Source organism: Stenella coeruleoalba (genome assembly GCF_951394435.1).
Source record: "Stenella coeruleoalba genome assembly, chromosome: X".
NCBI classification, from domain to species: Eukaryota; Metazoa; Chordata; class Mammalia; order Artiodactyla; family Delphinidae; genus Stenella; species Stenella coeruleoalba.
Window position 1 is genome coordinate 26,467,788 of NC_137152.1, and position 20,517 is coordinate 26,488,304.

Below are 20,517 nucleotides of genomic sequence, written 5' to 3' on the forward strand. Positions count from 1 at the left end.
AGAAATAGTTTCTTCCCTCAAAATCTGAATGATCTTAGTATTCTAGTTTCATAGCTAACATAATTGTAATTTTTAAAACAATAAAATGAATCAAGTATCCACTCCAAGAAAAGGTTTAGAAGGTACATGTAAATCAGAAAATAACACTACTAGCTTACATAATTATCTAAGGCAAAGGTTAGCAAACTGTACCCTGTGGACCAAATCTACCCAGTGTTTGGATATAGTTTTATTGGAATCAAATCTAGCCCACTGTTTGGATACAAATAAAGTTTTATTGGAACACAGCCATACCCATTTGTATACATATATTCTATGACTGCTTTCCTACTACAATGGCAGAGCTGAGTAGTTGCAACAGAATTGAATAGTTGTGATGGAATCTGTAGCTTGCAAGGTCTAAAATATTTACTATCTGGCCCTTTACAGAAAAAGTTTGCCAACCTCATATTTAAGGGGGAAAGGAAGAATGTTTATATAAAATATAGATGGTTGTTATTTATCTCATCATGTCCTCCAAATGTTTTACTGACTATCTGGTTTTTGGCCCTGCAAATTCAGCAGACAGTACATCAACATCAGCAATATAAGACCTTGACTACTTGTGCCACTGTTGACTTGAAAACATTAAAAAATGCTTCAATTACCAGATGAGTTATTTTTGTTTCAGAGAGCATTTATTCACTCTGTTCAAGATGACAAAGATTTGACTTGGTTGGCTTAGATGACATTTTTGGATAACTTGAATTTATCAGCGTATATATAACTATATTGTGTGAGGGAAGTCAAATTCAGCTGACCCCATTTGCTTCCTGGCGTCTCCCAAGACCCTTGGACGTTTCCCTTCCTCTGGTGGCTGAATATCCACACCTAAATGCTCGTCAGTGTCTCGGATGCAGGTTTCAAGTTCAACTCAACTCTTCCCTCCACCTTGTCCCATGTTTGTTTATGATATGTTACACAGGCTTGGTTTCAAATTCTGACTTCACCACCCTTGAACTTGGGCACATTTTTACAACTGTCTAAAGCTTCAGTTTTCTCTTTCGTACAACGGGAAGAATAATATTCACCTTATTTAGGATTGGTATAAAAATTAAAGGAGACATTGAGTGTAAAGTGCTTGGCACAGAGCAGATATAAAAAATACTTCTCCTTCCACACACTTCTCAAAATGTTAGGCATTAAGTCGCGAGAACTCAGCTTCTGTAGCAGGCTTTGAATCTGGTGCATCGTTTCCAAAAATGTGGCCATCACCTTGCTTCTTCCCTAAATGGCTGTGATTATCGCCCATCTCTTCTTCCTTGCTCTGACTGCATGTTTTTTTGAGCTATCTTACTACAATTTTGCTTAGCAATCTACACTTAAAATAAAATTCCATTCTTAGTTTGTTACACTTGTTGATCAAGGCTATTATTCAGTCATGATCTGCAAGGCTCTGCATTCCTCTCCAAGCCCATCTCTGCTCCACATGATGTCTCATCTTCCAATAGGCTAGCCCAAGCTTCTTCGTATGGCAGACTCAGGGTCCCAAAGAGCAGTAGGAGACGACAAGCCCCAGTGAGCAAGTACTTTTCAAGGCTCTGTTTGTGTCTTTTTCTTACTGAGGTATAATTAACACATAACATTGTATCTACTTGTGTCTTCTTTGTTAGTGTCCGCTAGGACATAACAAGTCACATGGCCTAGAGTCAGTGTGGATAAAAGGCTATGTATATAAGGAGATGTCCTTCTTTGGGGGTCATTACTGCCACAGTCTAGCGCAGCCACTTCCTGCTTATGTGACAATGGGCAAGTCACTTACCTCACTGACACTGTTTCTTTAATCTGTAAAATGCAGATACCATTCAAATTGTATGGTCCCTATAAAGATGAATAATTTTTAATTCTTTACATGTCAATTCTGTATATCTCTTGCAATGCTCAGTATTGCGCCTTACACATAAACCTATTGTTATATTACTTGGCTAGGAACTAAGAAGGACCATAAAGATAAACAACAAACAATGGTGTCAGTAAATATCTGTTTATAGAAATAAAATGACTGCCCTGAGAAATGGACCGGTTGTAATATGGCCTTTGTCAGAGATGTTTTCCACTTTGATGACTTTTTTCTCTTGATTTAGAAATATATCTTCAGGGTAGAAAGAGATAGGAAAGTACAAAGGAAAGTAAAATTAACTAAAATCCCATTCTTAAGAGAGAACCACTCTTAACATCCCAGCAGATTCCTCTTCAACCTTGTTCTCTATGGATTTTTTTTCCTAGAGATTCCACTCTTGTTAATAGCTTACAAGTAAAATTAAAACAGCTTCTGAAAAGAGAAAATGGATGATTCCCACTTTGAAAACTTACTGAAAACATTTGCGTGTTGAAATAAAACCAAACGTACTGACATACCATATAATTTTTGTTAATAGGGCATCAGGAATGGTGACTGAGAGATTGCCAGGAGACAGAAAAACATTCAATTTGCTTGTTTGGCAGCTAACAAGAAGTCACAGCCATAAAACTCAAAATAACTGACAAGTCATAAATATACCCTATTTTCTTTCTTAAAAAAATTCCTCATATAATCAAAAACATTTCCTTTACTTGACTCATTACAGGTGCCTTGTGCTAGGAGTATCTCCTCCATGCAAGAGTGGAAAAAGCAGCTCCACCTTTTTAAAGGTTTTTTTTCTGTGTTTTCGTTTGCCTTTTACGTAGACTGTATTCTAATCTTTCAGCAGTTTCTGCTTTTTCATGTGCTCCTTATTCAGCTCTTGGTTGCCCTGATCAATTTCCAGTTGACTTTCTCATTGAACTTTTAGCAAGTGTATTGGTGTATCCTTGGGGTCTTTACCATTCAAAATTGTTGCAAATACACATGAGCCACATGAATGTAGTTTAAATTGTCTCAATTTACCAGATTTCTCCTTCATTAGTGAGACTTTACACATGGTTAAAAAAGTAATATGGGCAAAGAGAAAGAACTTTAATTACAAACCCTTTTTTTTTTTTTTTTGCGGTACGCAGGCCTCTCACTGCTGTGGCCTCTCCCGTTGTGGAGCACAGGCTCCGGACGCGCAGGCTCAGCGGCCATGGCTCACGGGACCAGCCGCTCAGCGGCATGCGGGACCTTCCTGGACCGGGGCACGAACCCGTGTCCCCTGCATCGGCAGGCTGACTCTCAACCACCCATCTTTTTTTTTTTTAATTAATCTATTTATTTTTGGCTACATTGGGTCTTCGTTGCCGCACAGGGGCTTTCTCTAGTTGCGGTGAGCGAGGGCTGCTCTTCGTTGTGGTGCATGGGCTTCTCATTGCAGTGGCTTCTCTTGCTGTGGGGCACGGGCTCTAGGTGCACGGGCTTCAGTAGTTGTGGCACACCGGCTCAGTAGCTGTGGAGCACGGGCTTAGTTGCTCCGTGGCATGTGGGATCTTCCCGGACCAGGGATCGAACCTGTGTCCCCTGCATTGGCAGGCGGATTCTTAACCCCTGCGCCACCAGGGAAGTCCCACAAACCCATCATTGACTTAGTGACATGCTTCTAATCTAACAAAGATGATTTCAGAGGTATTACATTTCTAACTTACTAGAAGGAAAGAAGGGAGGAAGGGAGGAGAAGAGGAAGAAGGACTAGTGAGTGACTTCTAATTTCCCTATCATGAAGGATTAAGTCATCTTTCTATGTCTGTGTAAATATGCATCCTTTGGGAATGAATTTTCAAAGGTAACCAAGCGAGCTAGGACTACTCAGTTTCAGAACCACAGTCATGATGGAATGGGCTGAGGGAGTCCAGATAGCCTAAGGGGTAAAGTCAAAGAATTGATTTTAGGGGGAAATGGAAAAAAATTTTTTTGGCCAACCATTAGATTATTTGGCTGGGATGAGGTTAGGGATATACTTTCACAATCAAAAGACATCTGCTTAGTAGTTACCAAATCTCTACGTCAAGTTCATCAGTGTCCCCCGTCAAGGAATCTGTGAATAAGTGGGAGGCACGGCCGAAAGTCGTTGTGCATCGTGTACTTTTTAAAAAGTAGTTTCATAAAAATGGTGAAATCACTCTAGGCTAATCCTTTTCTCCAAATTTTACTCCCATCCAAAATGTGCCTGCTTTGGTTCACTCTCTGGAGCCTTTAGACAGTTTTTTCTATTTTGTTCAGAGCTTTTAGTTCTCTGTTGCAGAGTCACTTTATTAGGAGCCTACTTGGCCACACAGGAAGTGGCATTCCTGCTGAATCCCATTTAGCTCAGAGAACATGACCTTTATGGTACTGATTCTTTGAGCTATGTTGATACTTGTTTTATGGACCAATTTTTTTTTATGGACCAATTTTTATAAACTGTGTGTTTGAAAAGAGTATGTAATTTTGCCTCTGTTGGGTGCAGTATTTCTTTCGGGTCAAATGTGATTGTGTAGTTCAAATTGTCCATAGCCTTAATGATTTTTATCTTTTTGATATATTAAACCAGAAGAGTGTTAATATTTCCCACTATGATTGTGGATTTGTCTATTTATCCTTGCATTTCTATCAATTTTGACTCTATATATTTGCAGTCTTGTACTAAACATATAAAATTTTTAGTTGTTCTGACTTCTTGGCATACTGAAACTTTTATCATAATAATCATTAAGAAAAATCTTTGGAAAGGCTTTTTACATGGTATTCTGTTTTCTCTTTAGATCTCTTGGCTCACAATTGGATTATAGACTTGTCTTGGAGAACTTCTATCATCTATCTCGTCAGAACAATAATCTTTAAGGAGATGCTCCTCTCTCACTTCATCCAGGCGTTTCTGGAATTGCCAACCATAGTCTCTATCCCCTTGTCCACAGCAAGTAGTCTGAGAAGAAGTCCAATGGCCCCAGCTGGGCCAAAGTTCTTCCCCAGACTTTTCTGGATTGTAGCTAGAGAAGAAGTTTTCCTTCCTCATTGGTCAGAAAACTGTCGAGATGGGTGCCCAGGGTTCCCATGTGAGGTACTCTCTCTGTGGAGAATTTCCTCTGCTGTGGAAGAGAATGAGACCAGTAGGGAGACAGCAGCAGATATAATGTAGTGTGTGTGCGTGCGTGTGTGCGTGTGTGTGTGCCTGTGTGTGTTGGCAAGGGTGGGAGTGGGAGCAGATATCACTGATGCCTATCTAGCTCCACTGCTGGTGGGTTACATGAGATGATAAATTTCTGCTCCACCCTTTTCCCATAAGGTCGTGTGATCTGTCTGTTGCAATAAGTTAACACATCATGAAGTACTTTAAAGGGTGTTATGGAATTCTGGCCAAAGAAGACAGTGTACCAACCAACAGCCATCCTCACCATTATAATTTTGTTCTAAAACTTTACTGGAAAGAAAGGAGTGCTTTTCTGTTTAATAATGAAAGTGTTCATGCTTACAGGAATGCAGTGATAAAAATCTTTAAAATATTTAATATACCTGAATGTGTGAGTACACATGATTTGTACTTTTGGGATATACCAGGCAATGACTTGAAGAAAAACACTGATTTAATCGAGAAGACATAAGCTAATTTTAAAAATAATAATTACGACTTTATGTAGGTGGTAAAGCAATGATGTCATTTGTAAACACAAAAGCCACACAAATAATAGAAAACCGCAGTCTGGAAGCAATAAAGTCTAGATGATATGAAACAGGTTTTTGCATAAGTAAACACTAATCAAAAAAAAGGCCAAAGTTTAATTTACTGGTAGCATGAATTATTTTTAGCATATGCAAACAATAATCATGAAAATGTTCTTTGAAGCCAAGTTGCCTGTTTCAAAAAGGCCAAATCTACTGAGTGAAATCAGAATCATTAATTTTAAACTATATTCAATAGTAGCAGATAGATACTTTTCACGTGATCAATCATGAATAATCAAATACTACTTTATGCAACACCTATTCAGCACATTAAACTCTGTAGTATGTTATGCTTTTTAGTAATTATATTTATCTCTTTAGTATACAAAATTTAATTCAAGAATAATTTACTAAAGGAAGTAAACAAAGAAGAATTCTAGGTAAATATGTGATAAAAAAGACATCATTCTATTCTCTTGTTCTTGTCTGTGGTCATGATGCATGACCAAGTATTTATGAACTCAGTTTTGATAACTTAATGATTCTTGCTTATAATCACATTTTCCATGCCCTTTATTTTTGGCCTTCTATTTTATCTCAAAGAAAGAGAAATGAGATAAAGAGAAGCAAGTTGCTAGACTACAGCTATACTGCAGTATTGCTCTGAACTTAGTCAAATGCATGACCTGGAGTGCTTCAAAATGTGGTCACTTCCATCCATTCAGTTTTTTCTGTACGAGTAATGTTAGGTAAACAGAAACAGCTGATACATATCTATAATTTGCTATTTATGATCTATTTAAAGCAATACCCGAAATATATCATTCAAATCTTGGTTGTGTGAAATGAATCAAACTTTTTTGTGTGTGTGTGTGTGTGTTATGCGGGCCTCTCACTGTTGTGGCCTCTCCCGTTGCGGAGCACAGGCTCCGGACGCGCAGGCTCAGCGGCCATGGCTCACGGGCCCAGCCGCTCCACGGCATGTGGGATCCTCCCAGACCGGGGCACGAACCCGTGTCCCCTGCATCGGCAGGCAGACTCCCAACCACTGCGCCACCAGGGAAGCCCTGAATCAAACTTTTGACAGTGATTTGTGTGTGTGTGTACAGCTTTCAAAATACTGTGTTTTATACTAGTGGGTAAGAATATGCCCTAAAAGGAATATTCTGTAACTAACAAGCAAGCTAATTTCCTAGGAGAGATCAGTTAGCAGTTTCTAGCTAACGCTACTTGTGGTTTGCTATTCATAACATTGAGATCACTAAGAAAGCAAGCTTTCGTATAGAGGACACCAATCATTTTTCAGCCTAAGCTGCACGGGGTTGAACTATCAGGGGTTGTCAACCTCTCCCAACCTCTCTAGTAGTGAAGAAGAGCAGGAAATGAATGCTGACCACTCTAGTTGCATAGCATGCAGGTGAAGAAACCCATTTTTCTCTACCAGCACCCAGGGTACAGGGACAGGACCTCCATGACTGGGAGGAGGGAAGAGAACAAGAAAAAGGCAGAAAAGAATATCATATCAAAGGGCATTAAAGGGACATGGTTCCTGCTGAATACACTCAGCAGGAAGTCAAGCCTCTGGGAGTAGGACACCTGGGGACCTACCTACCAGATCCGTGGGCACCTTCAATTCCCTGAATGCTAAATACACACCTCCCGCCATGCTGCAGCTGGTTGCTTGTGCACACTCCCAAGTACAGCAGCGAGAGCTAGCTCTGTATGTAGATAGTGAGTGAGCTCAGAAAACAGGCCAGGGTTTACGGGCAAGGGAAAAATCATAACGTGAGCTATAGTGCCACCTTCTGGAAAGCAAGAAAGGTTTCCAATAGCTACCCTGACGACTTGTAAGAAGAGAAGACATAAAAGCTCAAGAATTGTGCCACAAGAGGAAGCAGGAAGAGCCGAGCAGGTGCACCCATACGGAAGTGGAGAAAACCCTACATAGTAACAGCACTAACAAACGGAATACTCTACCTGACGGCAACTAGCAAAGATTTAAAGAAGTATCTGCTTGCTTTCACATTTGAAATAGTAACGCAAAACTACAAGCAATATGAAAAAAAGAAAAATCAAGGAATCATGTCATCAACAAAAGATACTTCTTCAGGGCTTCCCTGGTGGCGCAGTGGTTGAGAGTCCGCCTGCCAATGCAGGGGACGCGGGTTCGTGCTCTGGTCCGGGAAGATCCCACATGCAGCGGAGTAGCTGGGCCCGTGAGCCATGGCTGCTGAGCCTGCGCGTCCGGAGCCTGTGCTCCGCAATGGGAGAGGCCACAACAGTGAGAGGCCCACATACCACCAAAAAAAAAGATACTTCTTCAATAACCAAGATGTAAGGCACAAAGTTTTGTGATCTAGTGGTAAAGAATTCAAAAGAGCTGTTTTGAAGAAACTCAACAAGGTACCAAAAAACCAGAAAGACAATTCAATGAAATCACACAAACACAAAAAAAAATCGTGATTATCATAGCAAAGGAAACCATCAACAAAACGAAAAGGCAATCTATTGAATGGGAGAAAACATTTACAAATTATATATCCAAAAAGGGGTCAATAACCAAAATATATAAAGAACTCAAGAGCAAAAATGCAAACAATCGGATTTAAAACATGGGCAGAGGACCAAACTGCAGTTGACCCTTGAATAACACAAGTTTGAACTGTGCAGGTCCACCAGTATGTGAGTTGCTTTCAGTAAATATGTACTATAGTATCATTACACAATCCACGATTGGTTGAATCCACAGATGCAGAACCAGGGACACAGAGAGCCGACTATACGGCTATTTGCAAATTTGACTGTGTTAGAGGGTTGGCGCCCCAAACCCCTGCTTTGCTCAAGAGTCAACTGTAGGTATTTTTCCAAAGACGACATACATATATCTACAGAAAGATGTTCAACATCACTATCAGGTAAATGCAAATCAAAACCACAATGAGATATCACCTCACAACTTGTTTGAATAGCTATTATCTAAAAGACAAGAAATAAGTGTTGGCAAGGATGTGGAGAAAAGGGAATGGTGGGAATGTAAATTGGTACAGCCACTGTAGAGAACAGTATGGAGGTTCCTCAACAAATTAAAAATAGAACTACCATAAAACCCAGCTATTCCATTTCTGGCTATTTATCTGAAGAATATGAAAACACTTACTCAAAAAGATATATGTACTCCTATATTCATTGCAGTATTATTTACAATAGCCAGGATATGGAAAAACCTAAGTGTTCATCATTGGATGAACAGATAAAGAAGATGTGGTGTGCGTGTGTGTGTGTATAGTGGAATACTACTCACTCATAAAAAGATGAAATTGTGCCTGTTGTGACAGTACAGATGGACCTTGATGGTATTATACTAAGTGAAATAAGTCAGACAGAGAAAACAAATACTGTATGATTTCATTTTATGTGGAATCTGAAAATCAGAAGAAAAAACTCACAGGTACTGAGAACAGATTGGTGGTTACCAGAGGAGAAGAGGGTTGGGGGTGGGCAAAATGGGTGAAGGGGGTCAACTGTATGGTGATGGATGGTAACCAGACTTTCGGTGGTGATCCCTTTGCAGTGTATACAAATATTGAATTATGTTATAGACCTGAAATTAATGTTATGTACTAACTTTAGGTCAATTAAAAAATAAACGTTCAGGACTTCCCTGGTGGCACAGTGGGTGAGAATCTGCCTCCCAATGCGGGGGACACGGGTTCGATTTCTGGTCTGGGAAGATTCCACATGCTGCAGAGCAACTAAGCCCGTGAGCCACAACTACTGAGCCTGCGCTCTAGAGCCCGCGAGCTACAACTACTGAAGCCTGCACGCCTAGAGCCTGTGCTCTGCAACAAGAGAAGCCACCACAATGAGAAGCCCCTGCACTACAATGAAGAGTAGCCACCACTCACTGCAACTAGAGAAAGCCTGCGCACAGCAACGAAGACCCAACGCAGCCAAAAAATAAATTAAAAAAATAAATGTTCAAAATGAGGTATTTGCCAAAGAGAAAAATCATTTAAAAGAACCAAGCAAAAATTCTGCAGGTAAAGAACTCAATGAATGAAGTGAAAATGCAATAGAGAGCATCTGCAATAAAGTAGAACAAATGCAAGACAGAATAAATGAGTGAGACGATAGGAATTTTGAAATAATCCAGTTAAAAAAGAACAAAGAATGAAAAAGAGATAAGAAAGCCTATGTGACTTGTAGGATTCCGTTAAAGGAGTAAATATTAGAATATTCAGGGTTCTAGAAAGAGAAGAGAGGGAGAAGGGGTCAGATAGCTTATTTAAAAAAATAATAGCTGAGAACTTCTCAAACCTGGGAAGAGAACTAGACATCCAAATTCATGAAGCTAATAGATCAACTTATCTCAATGCAAAAAGATCTTCTCCAAGACATTATAATAGAACTGTCAAAACTCAAAAATGAAGAGAATCCTAAAAGCAGCCATAGAAAAGAAATGATAGCCCAATAGGGATTCCTTTTGTAGGTTATCAATGGGTTTCTCAGCAGATACTCCACAGGCTAGGACTGAGTGAAATGACACATCCAAAGAGTTGAAAGAAAAAAATCACCAGCCAAGAATACTCCATCCTGCACATAAGAAGGAGAAATAAAAGACTTTCCAAGACAGACAAATGCGGAGGGAGTTCATCACCACTAGCTCTATCTTGTAAGAAAAACTGAAAGTAGTTCTTTAAGTGGAAACAAAAAGACACTAATCAGTGACATGAAAACATATGAAAGTATACAGCACACTGGTGAAGAAAAATAAGCAGTCAGATTTAAAAACTCTAATTATGTAATGCAGTGGTGTGTTAACCACTTAACTACAGTATAAAGATCAAAGGAAAACTTAAAAATAATTATAGCTACCATTTGTTAATGAATATACAATATAAAAAGCAAGAAAGGCATCAAAAATAGAAAAGGGGGGAGTAAAAGGATGAAGTTTTTGTAGACAATTGAAGTTGCTATCAGCTTAAAATGGACTGTTTTATTTTAGAGATGTCTTACATAAGCCTCATGGTAACCACAAAGCAAAAAACGTAGAACAGATGCACAAAAGATAATCAGAAATAGAGCTTACCGGGCTTCCCTGGTGGCGCAGTGGTTGAGAGTCCGCCTGCCGATGCGGGGGACGCGGGTTCGTGCCCCGGTCCAGAAAGATCCCACATGCCGCGGAGCGGCTGGGCCCGTGAGCCATGGCCGCTGAGCCTGCGCGTCAGGAGCCTGTGCTCCGCAACGGGAGACGGCACAACAGTGAGAGGCCCGCGTACCGCAAAAAAAAAAAAAAAAAAGAAAAAAAGAAATGGAGCTTACCACTACAGAAAAATAACCTATTTACAAAGATAGGAAAAAGAATCAATGGAAATACAAAACAACCAGAAAACAGTAATATGGCATTAATAAATTCTTACCTACAAACAACGACTCTAAATATGTGGATTGAATTCACCAATCAAAAGGCACAGAGTGACTGGATGGAATTTTTTTTTTTTTATATCAAGACCCAACCAAATGCTGCCTACAAGAAACTCACTTCAACTTTAAGGACACACATAGACTCAAAGTGAAGGGATAGAAAAATATATTTCACAAGTGGAAAACAAAAGAAAGCAGAGGTAGTTACACTCCTATCAAACAATGTACACTTGAAGCCCAAAGTGGTAACAAGAGACAAAGAAAGTCATTATATAATGATAAAGGGGTCAATCATCAAGAAAATGTAAGTCATAAATATCTATGTACACAACATCACAGCACATAAATGTATTAAGCAAATACTAACAGATCTGAATGGAGAAACAAACAACAATACAATAATAGTAAGGGACTTCAATATCCCACTTTCAGCAATGGATAGGTCATCCAGAAAGGAAACCAAGAAGGACACATTGGACTTGAAACACACATTAGACCAAATGGACTTAACAGGCATTTGTAAAATATTCCATCCAACAGCAGCAAAATACACATTTTTTTTTCAAGTGCACATGAAACATTTTCCAGAAGAGATCAACTGATAGTACTCAAAACAAGTCTAGCAAATTTAAGAAGATTGAAATCATACCAGGTATGTTTTCCAACCACACTGGTATGAAACTAGATGTCACAAGAAGAAAGCTGGAAAATCTACGAATATGTGGAAATTAAACAACGACTCCTGAACAACCTTGGGTCAAAAAAGCAATTTAAAAAAATCTCTCAAAATAAATGAAAATACAAATACAACATACCAAAACCTATGGGATGCTAAAAAAAGCAGTCCTGAGAGCAAAGTTGAAAGTGATACATGCATATATTAAGAAAACAGATCTCAAATAAACAACTTTACACTTCAAGGAACTAGAAAAAGAACAAACTAAGCCCAAAATTAGCAGAAGGAAGGAAATTACAAACATCAGAGTGGAAATAGAGACCAGAAAAACAAAATAAAAAAAATGAAACTAAGAACTGATTGTTTGAAAAGATAAACACAACTGACAAACCTTTAAGTAGACCAAGAAAAGAAGACTCAACATCAGAAATCCAAGAGAAGACATCCCAACCGATACTATAGAAATACAAAGAATTATAAGAGACTACTATGAATAATTATATGCTGGATAATTAGCTAACCTAGAAGAAGAAATGGATGAATTCCTGCAAATATACAACCTTGCACCAAGATTGAATCATGAAGAAATAGGTAATTTGAACAGACCAAGTAAGGAGATTGAATGACTGATGAAAAATTTCCCAACACAGGGACTTCCCTGGTGGCGCAGTGGTTAAGAACCTGCCTGCCAATGCAGGGGACACGGGTTCGAGCTCTGATCCGGGAAGATCCCACATGCTGCAGAGCAACTAAGCCCGTGCACCACAACTACTGAGTCTGCACTCTAAAGCCCGTGAGCCACAACTACTGAGCCCGTGTGCTGCAACTACTGAAGCCCACGCACCTAGAGCCCGTCCTCCACAACAGGAGAAGCCACTGCAATGAGAAGCCCGTGCACCACAACAAAGAGTAGCCCCTGCTCGCTGCAACTAGAGAAAGCCCACAAACAACAAAGACCCAACGCAGCCAAAAATAATAAATAAAATAAATTTATATAAAAAAATATTTTCCCAATACAGAAAACCTCAGGATCAAATGGCTTTACCGGTGAATTCTATCAAAATTTTAAAGAAGAATTAATACCAATCTTTCTCAAACTCTTCCAAACACAAAAACAAAAATCCCCCCAAAATAAAAAAATAAAGAGGGAATACTTCCAAAATTATTTTATCAGACCAGCATTATCCTGATATCAAAGTCAAGTAAAGACACTACAATAAAACTATAGATCCATATCCCAATAAATATAGATGCAAAAATTCGTGACAAAATAATAGCAAACCAACTTTACAACACTTAAATAGGATTATATACCACAACCAAGTGGAATTTACCCCTGGGATGCAAGGCTAGTTCAACATATGTAAATCAATAAATGTCATATACCACTCTAATAGAATGAAAGGTAAAAATCGTATGATCATTTTGTTAGATGCAGAAAAAGTATTTGACAAAATGTAACATCCTTTCATGATTAAAAAAAAAAAACTCAAGAAATTGGGTATATAAAGAACATATCTCAGAGGGCTGCTCCGCAGGTCAGGGAGGCCACCAGCTGGAGCCATGACCCCGAACCTGCGCACCGCGCTCGTTTTCAGCGGCTTCATCTCCCTGATCGGCGCCGCCTTCTACCCCATCTACTTCCAGCCCCTAATGCGGCTGGAGGAATACCATGGGGAAACTGAGGCTCAGCAAGGTTGTTCAACATGCCCAAGGACACACAGCTAAGAAGGAACAAGCCATAAATCGAGCTGGTATTGTCCAAGACATGCAGCCACCAGGGTTAAAAGTGTGGTCGGATCCATTTGGCAGGAAATGAAAAGGCTATCACTTATTGCAGCAAGTACAATAAATCACCTGGCTGAAGAACGATGGCTGGGGAAGAAAACTCTAGAAGGCTATAAAGAAGAGTACTGTGCACCAGGATTAATTCCCTTCTTAAGTATCAAAAAGAACCCTGAAACAAATCACACCATTACAAAGGTTTTCATGACTTGGTTTCCTTTCTAAAAATGAAGTTTTCTCACCCAGCTGGGTTTGGAGGTGATCTACTTATTATTCAGTCTCTACCTCTTACCCAACTGAGCTGTGATATGAATACAAGCAACCAGTAGACTTGGGAAGATCCTAGTCTGTTTTGCCATCTTCCAAATAAGAAGTTTCAGTGAAAAACCACTATACTGAGCAGCCTCATAGGGCTCTTTGAAAATGTTAAAGTTCATAAAACTCTTTGAGGACAAGAATAAACAGTTCAACTCAACTATCTCATAGGCTTGCTGCATGTTGAAAAATAAATAAATATGAAGCAAATCAAACTAAATGGGTATGCATGCCTAGTAGAAATCATGTTGAATTAACTGAAGTGAAAATGTGAATATTAAAATGATTTCTTTTTACTTCAAAAAAAAAGAACATATCTCAAAATAATAAAAATCATATGAGACAAGACTGCAGCTGACATCATAACTCAAAGGTGCAAAGCTAAAAACTTTTCCTTTAAGATCAGGAAAAAAACAAGGGAGCCCATTCTCATCACTCTTATTGAACATAGTACTGGAAGTCCTAGCTAGAGCAACTAGGCAAGACAAAGAAATAAGAGGCATCTAAATCAGAAAGGAAGAAGTCAATTGTTGTTATTTACAGATGATATGACAGAAAGGCCTACACACTCAACCAAAATAATGGTTGGAATTAACCAATAAATTCAATAAAGTTGCAGGATATAAAATCAACACATAGAAATCAGTTTTTATACACTAACAGTGTAACATCTGAAAGAGAAACAAAAGTATCCCACTCATAATAGCATCAAAAACAGTACTTAGGGGCTTCCCTGGTGGCGCAGTGGTTGAGAGTCTGCCTGCTGATGCAGGGGGCGCGGGTTCGTGCCCCGGTCCGGGAGGATCCCGCGTGCGGCGGAGCGGCTGGGCCCGTGAGCCATGGCCGCTGAGCCTGCGCTCCGCAGCGGGAGAGGCCACAGCAGTGAGAGGCCCGCGTACCGCAGAAAAAAAAACCCAAAAAAAAACAAAAAAAAAACAGTACTTAGGAAAAGATTTAATCAAGGAAATAAAAGATCTGTACATTGAAAACTATGAGACTTTGAAGATATTGAAAAAGACAAAAGGAAAACATCCTGTGTTCATAGATCAGAAGAATTAATATTGTTAAAATGTCTATACTACTCAAAGTCATCTATAGATTCAATACATTCCCCATCAAAATTCCAATGGCATTTTTCAAAGAAATAGAAAAAAATTCTAAAATTTGCATGAACTACCAAAGACCCCAAATAGCCAGGAGGTCAATAGTGGAAGCCCCACACATCCTGGTTTCAAACTATACTATAAAGCTACAGTAATTTAAACAAATGGTCCTGGCATAAAAATACACACTTTGAGCAATGTAACAAAATAAAGCCCAGAAATAGGGTCCCGCATTTACAGTCAACTAATATTTGACAAAGGAGCCAAAAACACTCAATGGGGAAAGGATAGTTTATTTAACAATGGGTTTGGGAAAACTGGATAACCATGTGCAGAAAAATCAAATAAAAATACTGTATATCATTTATGTTGAAAATCTAAAAAAGCCAAACTTGTAAAATCAGAGGGTAAAACGGTGGTTACCAAGGGCTGGGGAGCAGGAGAATTAGGGAGATGTTAACGGTACAAACTTCAAAAGAGTAGATAAATAAGTCTTGGAGATCTAATGCACAGCATAGTGATTACAGTCAACAGTATTGTATTATAAACTTCAAAGTTGCTAAGAGGTAAGTTCTTAACTGTTCCCACCACAAAAAAGAATTATCATGTGATGTAATAGAGGTGTTCGCTAACACTATGGTGTTAATCATAATACTATATGTAAATGTATTAAATCAACAAATACATCTTAAATTTATATAATGTTATATCAATTATATCTCAATAATATATTTTTAAAATTAAGAAATTATAGAAGCCTACTCTTTGAAATATTCATGTTTATTCATTAGTATACATTACTAATGCAAATTTTATTTTTGCATCCTGAGGCAGTCCTTGAAAGCATAATACATTTTTTAAAAAGTCTATGTGGCCCAGGGACTTCCCTGGTGGTCCAGTGGTTAAGACTCCGAGCTCCCAATGCAGGAGGCCCAGGTTCAATCCCTGGTCAGGGAACTAGAATCCCACATGCATGCCGCAAGCTAGATTATACACGCAGCAACGAAAATCCCACGTGCTGCAACTAAGACCCAGTGCAGCCAAATAAATAAATATTAAAAAAAAAAGTCTATGTGGCCCATGCAGTGACTTGTGTTACTAATGGAGAAGATCCAAAGGAACCATTCTGATGGGCGATAGCTTCTGCAGCTAGTATGTATTTGCCTTTCATGAAAAACCAAACCAGCGTCAGGACCCCAGACAAAGGTTGGAATTGCTTGCTTAGTATTCTCAGGCAGTACTTGCATCGGTGAATACGGGCAGGGAAAATTTGAAGGGCCCATCATCAAAGCAGATTGTTTCTTTTGCTCTAGTCATGCAGGGAATATTTTCAAAGTGGATATGGAGTTCTACTGGGGTCAATGTTGGAGTTTTTATTGTTCACCAGCTATATGTGCCTTTAAAAATATCGTCACCCCAGAAAATGGTGAGTCTTACTTTGCGCTAATGTTCAAGTACCTGGTACTGGTTGTTCTGAGGCTCAAGTTTATCCCATCTTTTACTTCACTTGGTTCAGCCTCAGAACACACAGGGGTCTTCCAATGACTCTATGGAATGACTCTATTGGAGTCTTCCAATGACTCTATTGGAAGCCAGCTTCCAATGGCTGAAGCTATATAGTAGTTAGCTTTTACTATGTAACATACTATTGCAAAGCTCTGGCTTAGAGCCAACATTTATTTAGCTCAGGATAGGGTGAGTCGGCTGAATGATTCTGGGCTGGGCTGCCTTGGTCCACCTTGCCTGAGTTCACCCATGCACCACTCATGCTGGCAGACGGATGATCTAGAAGATGACCTCACTTTTACATCTGGCAGGTGGATGGGGGTTGGCTGGGGTGCTATGGAAGTGACTAGGCTCCAATGTGACTTATTGATTTAACAATCAATTTATTTAACAGTAAATTACAATGTGATTTATCGTCCTCAGCAGGCCAGCTCGGGCTTCTCCACAGGGCAATCATAGGGTTCTATGAGGTACCAGAGGGGGCAAGTCCCAATGTGCAAGCACTCTTCAAACCTTTGATTGCCTCAGATGTTTTCAGGTCCCCTTGGCCAAAGCAAGTCACATGGTCAACCCAGATTCAAGGGGCAGATAAGACTACCCCTTGTGAAGGGAGGAAAATAATTATGGCCATGTTTGCAATCCACCACAGCTAGTTTAAACTGGTTCCCTATAGTTTGTGATCAACTACTGATAAAAACTTTTTAATTTTAATTAATTAATTTTTTTGGCCACGCCACACGGCTCATGGGATCTTAGTTCCCTGACCCGGGCCCTCGGCAGTGAGAGCACAGAGTCCTAACCACTAGACCGCCAGGGAAGTCCCTATTTTTAAAGTGTTAATGTGGAATGTTTTTATAATCATGTCTCGGCACAATGATCACATAACTAATCAGGCAAACTTTACAAGAAACACATTTGAAATTGATAAACCAACAGTGGCTTCAAACCAATCTCCTACCAGCATTTTAACAGGGTAATCCCATTTTCCAGGACTTTACGTAGGATATTTAATGATCTTGGAAACTCACATTGTATATATAGATACACATTTTGTGTGCTGAGACTACTTCCTTTGTAAATTTAGTCAGTAATACTCCCAAGTGCTTCTCTGCTAGTAGGCAAAGAGGGACAGTTCTAGAAACTGCTGTTTGTGAAGACAACAGCTCACACATCCTGCTGCAAAAGAGAGCAGTTTTGATTACTTTGTCACACTTGGTGTATGTTTTACCAGAAATGCTGGAGGCTTAAATTTGAAACCCCTCCCAAAGTGGTAGAAGTGGCTCAGCACATATTAATCTTCCAGCTCAATAAAACATTCCTATTTCCTCAAGCAGTGATGAGGCCATCTGGAGCCCAGAATGACCAGACAAATGGGCAGTTATTGGTTACTACTGCTTCTCAAGGAACATTAACAAAAATGTCCTTTTAAAGTAAAGCATCTGGACCTATTTATCACTGTTTAACAACTTGAAGGGGGGCTGCGTCTTAACCAGATGACTGCATTAGATGCTGAGGATGCATGGAAAAGAAATTCAACAAGGAGAGAAATGACTGTCAGCATCTCTCCTTCTCCAAGACTTAGAACTCTCTGTCAGTGTCATGGGTGGCAAAAAATCCCCAATCCATGTTTCCGTGTTTTAGAGTCTTTTCGAATTTTCAAAATAAGGTGAAAAGTTGCCCCTAGATTAGATTCTTCAGAAACATACGCAATTTCATGGACGCTGAGCCTTTTCCTGACCCACTCAAACACACACATACACACACACTCACACAGATCTGACCCAACTCCTGAATGAACCCTGACTTCTAAGAGGCCTCCTCATCCAGCCCCTGACCCCCCAGAACTGACGGTTCCTTCCTAAGGACCACTACTGAATCCCAAAGGCTCTTAAGCAGTGGCATAACATCTCAGGTTCATGTTTAGAAAACCGTTAGAGCAGCAGGATTGGGACAATTAGTTTTTGCTGTGTAAAACCATGAACCGCACAGAGGCTTAAAGAAACAATCATTTCATTGCTCATGATTCTGTGGGCAAAGCAAAGCACATGGCCAAACCCTGAGCCCGTGCACGTAGGGACCAGTTAAAGGTGTGGATACAAACTGGGGACCGTCGCTGCAGCCATCTACTGCAGAGGGGTTCATTATTTCATCTGTGAGTTCCTTCAAAACTTGTGGATGGATTTTCTATGGCCCTGGTGATTTTTTTTTTTAATGTGAGAGATGATGAGGCTTTAAACAAGGCTCATGAGAAGGGTAATCAGGGGACAGGAAAGTATGTGTGTTCTGTTTTGATTTCTATTTATGTTTACATTGACTTCAGCGTATGCTCATTTTTCCACTGGGAAGAGTTCAGTGTTTTACAAACCAAGAGAATTCATCCTGTAGACTTAATATTTCTATAAAGTAATCATGATCACAATGTATGATCCCCTAGAACCTCACGCTGTTTATAGATCTACAACCAGAGAAGTACCCATTTAAATTTATTTTTTGGTTTACAAGTTAGTTCTCTACATTAAGGAGACCACTTAATCAATTATTTCAAGTATAAAAGAAACAAATTCTTGTTCTTTTGGTCAATACTTTTATCTCTTCAAAGTGCTCTAATTATTCATTCATTCCAAAAATAGTTACTTAGCTTATTATGTGCAAGGAACACAGTGCCATGTAAGATATGGTTTTCCCATTTGCTATCCCCTCCCTATCCCAGGCTTATTCATTCAGCAAATATCTACTGAGTATATTTTATATGCCAAACGCAATTATAACTGCATATCAAACTCACACATTCAATCAACAAATATGTACTGTCAGTTATGTGCCAGGCACTATGCTAGACAGAGCTCCAAGGGTGAGCAAAGCTCAGCACTCTTTACTTTCTGTAGTTTACAGTGGACTTGGGAATACAGACATTGATCTGAAAAATCACACAAACGTCAGTATATTCAATCACAAAATGACATGAGAAAAGCACAATAAAGGAAAAGAAAAGCCTGCACTAGGGAGCCACAGAAGGCTTTCCTAAGTGATGCCTGAGCTGAGATTACAGGTCTGGGAAGAGCCAGTGGGGGAACAAGAGAAGAAGAATCCAGGGCAAAAGCCACAGCACACGAAAAGCCTCAGCGGCTGGAGTGACCAGAACTGAAGGAAGGGAGGGGTAGAGAGACTGAGGTGAGAAGTTGTGGAGATGAGACTCGAGGTGGCTGATGGGAGATGTTTCCTGCTGTTGAAACTGAGAAGGATCCTGTGGGACCCTCCTGGGTACAAAAAGCTTTTCTGTGTCCCCCATTTCTTATTTGCAGGAAAAGGGCTTCAGCCCCCTAGACCTTCCCTGCGCTTCAAAGGGCAGGTGCAAACAGTTGCTAATCAGGGAAGGGCGGGAACGCAGAAACAAAGGAGGAGCAGTCACGAAACAATAATGACAAATAAAAGACATGCGGCCACCATTATGGTATCAAACAGAGTAGCTTCATCACCCCCACGATTTCCTGTGCTTCATCTTTTCATCCTCCTCTACCCTCCCCCCAAACCTCACTCACCCCATATAAGGAACCAACTTACCACCCCCCAACCCGGGAGCAAGCAAGGGCACCTGTTACTTGTTTTCCCTCCCTCCATGAGTCCCAATTAAGCCTTGCCTGAAAAAAAGAAACAATAGTGCAGAGATGGGGCAGTGTCCTTGGTTCCTCCTCAAGGAATACACTTAACAGTATATCTTTCAGTTCTTCTACTGTGACTAAGGCCCCCCTTCCACGTGGAGGATGGTAACTTCAGGCTGAGCACAAGAGTCCTGAAACACCACACTGTTACCTCACCACCAACCAATCAGAAGAAAGTCACACGCTCTGCAGCTCTCACCCCAAATACTGCCTATAAAAACTTCTCCCCCCAACCATGGGAGAGTTCGTGCATTTCTGAGCATAAGCCTCGCGTTCTCCTTGCATAACCCTGCAGTAAACCTTTCTCTGCTCCCAACTTCGACAGTTTGGTTTGTTTGGCCTCACTGTGCGTTGGGCACACAAACTTGCGTTCGGGTCACACCGTGAAGGGCTGTGGGTCATGGTAACTACATGGGCTTTTATCTTAAGATAAATGAGAGAAGCTGAAGGATTTTAAGTGGGAGGGGGACACTGTCAGAT

The 20,517-nt window shown here is 40.0% G+C and overlaps 1 protein-coding gene across 1 annotated transcript; it reads left to right on the forward strand.

Annotated features, from left to right (window-relative positions):
- The first annotated feature begins 13,072 nt into the window (after window positions 1–13,072).
- Window positions 13,073–13,510, forward strand: LOC307180220 (small integral membrane protein 20-like). Its single transcript, XM_079910330.1, has 2 exons — window positions 13,073–13,334; window positions 13,366–13,510. Exons 1-2 carry the CDS (start codon window positions 13,233–13,235, stop codon window positions 13,486–13,488), a joined length of 225 nt encoding a protein of 74 aa, XP_079766456.1. The 5' UTR covers window positions 13,073–13,232; the 3' UTR covers window positions 13,489–13,510.
- The last annotated feature ends 7,007 nt before the right edge of the window (window positions 13,511–20,517 follow it).